The 820-nt window shown below is 42.2% G+C and overlaps 1 protein-coding gene across 1 annotated transcript; it reads left to right on the top strand.

Annotated features, from left to right (window-relative positions):
• Positions 1–541: 541 nt before the first annotated feature.
• On the top strand, positions 542–695 carry SARC_17646 (hypothetical protein; the record flags this gene model as incomplete). The annotated part of the gene is made up of 1 exon (XM_014288258.1): positions 542–695. A coding segment is annotated over one exon (154 nt), but the record flags the coding sequence as incomplete, so codon positions are not given.
• Positions 696–820: the final 125 nt, after the last annotated feature.

The following is an 820-nucleotide window of genomic DNA, read 5'->3' as shown; positions in this document are numbered from 1 at the left end:
ATGTAAATATATCTATATGTATATATACATACATACATACATACATACATACATACATACAGACATACATACATACATACATACATACATACAGACATACATACATGTATAAATGTACCTATACGCAGCTGATGGCTTGTTCTTGGGAGATTTTTTCTCTCGGTCATACTTATTTGTGTCTTCCCACCCTATTATCTTATACGCCTTAGAGTTCACTGTTTCATCTATGATCTATGACTTGTGTAGCCCTTGCCATCGTATGCTGTCCCCTGTTTCACGCTTCTCATCGCATCCATCAGTTGATGCCTACGTGTCATATCTGTGCAGTAGTGCTATGTTGGTGCAGGTGCACGACTATATAGTCAATGGTTTCTTATTCATCGGAAAACTCTCAGTGTGTGACACTCGAACAAGTCATTGACTGGTGCCGCCCTTATTTCCGCGTATTGCATTGGTTGCTCGTCTATTGTCCAATCAAATCACTTCGTTCTGGTGTCATTCTGAGTTCTGATTGGTTCTGCACCTGCGTTTTCTCTGCCCAGTCCTCGTGCCACGTGGCGGAGGGACTGACCAAGTACGCCGGAGGGGCAAGGATTTGGCTCAAAAGAGAAGATCTCAACCACACCGGAGCACACAAAATCAACAACGCCATTGGACAAGCCCTCATTGCCAAGCGTATAGGTAGGCGTGTTTAGTAGCTGTATGTGTTTAGGGGTATGTGGATACGTGTATGTTTGCGGGAATAAGTACACTCACACACACAATATATATATATATATATATATACACACACACACACACACACACACACACACATATA

Source organism: Sphaeroforma arctica, assembly GCF_001186125.1.
Source record: "Sphaeroforma arctica JP610 unplaced genomic scaffold supercont1.11541, whole genome shotgun sequence".
NCBI lineage: Eukaryota > Ichthyosporea > Ichthyophonida > Sphaeroforma > Sphaeroforma arctica.
Note: the sequence above shows the minus strand (reverse complement) of the source record. Positions and strands in the feature narration are given on the sequence as shown.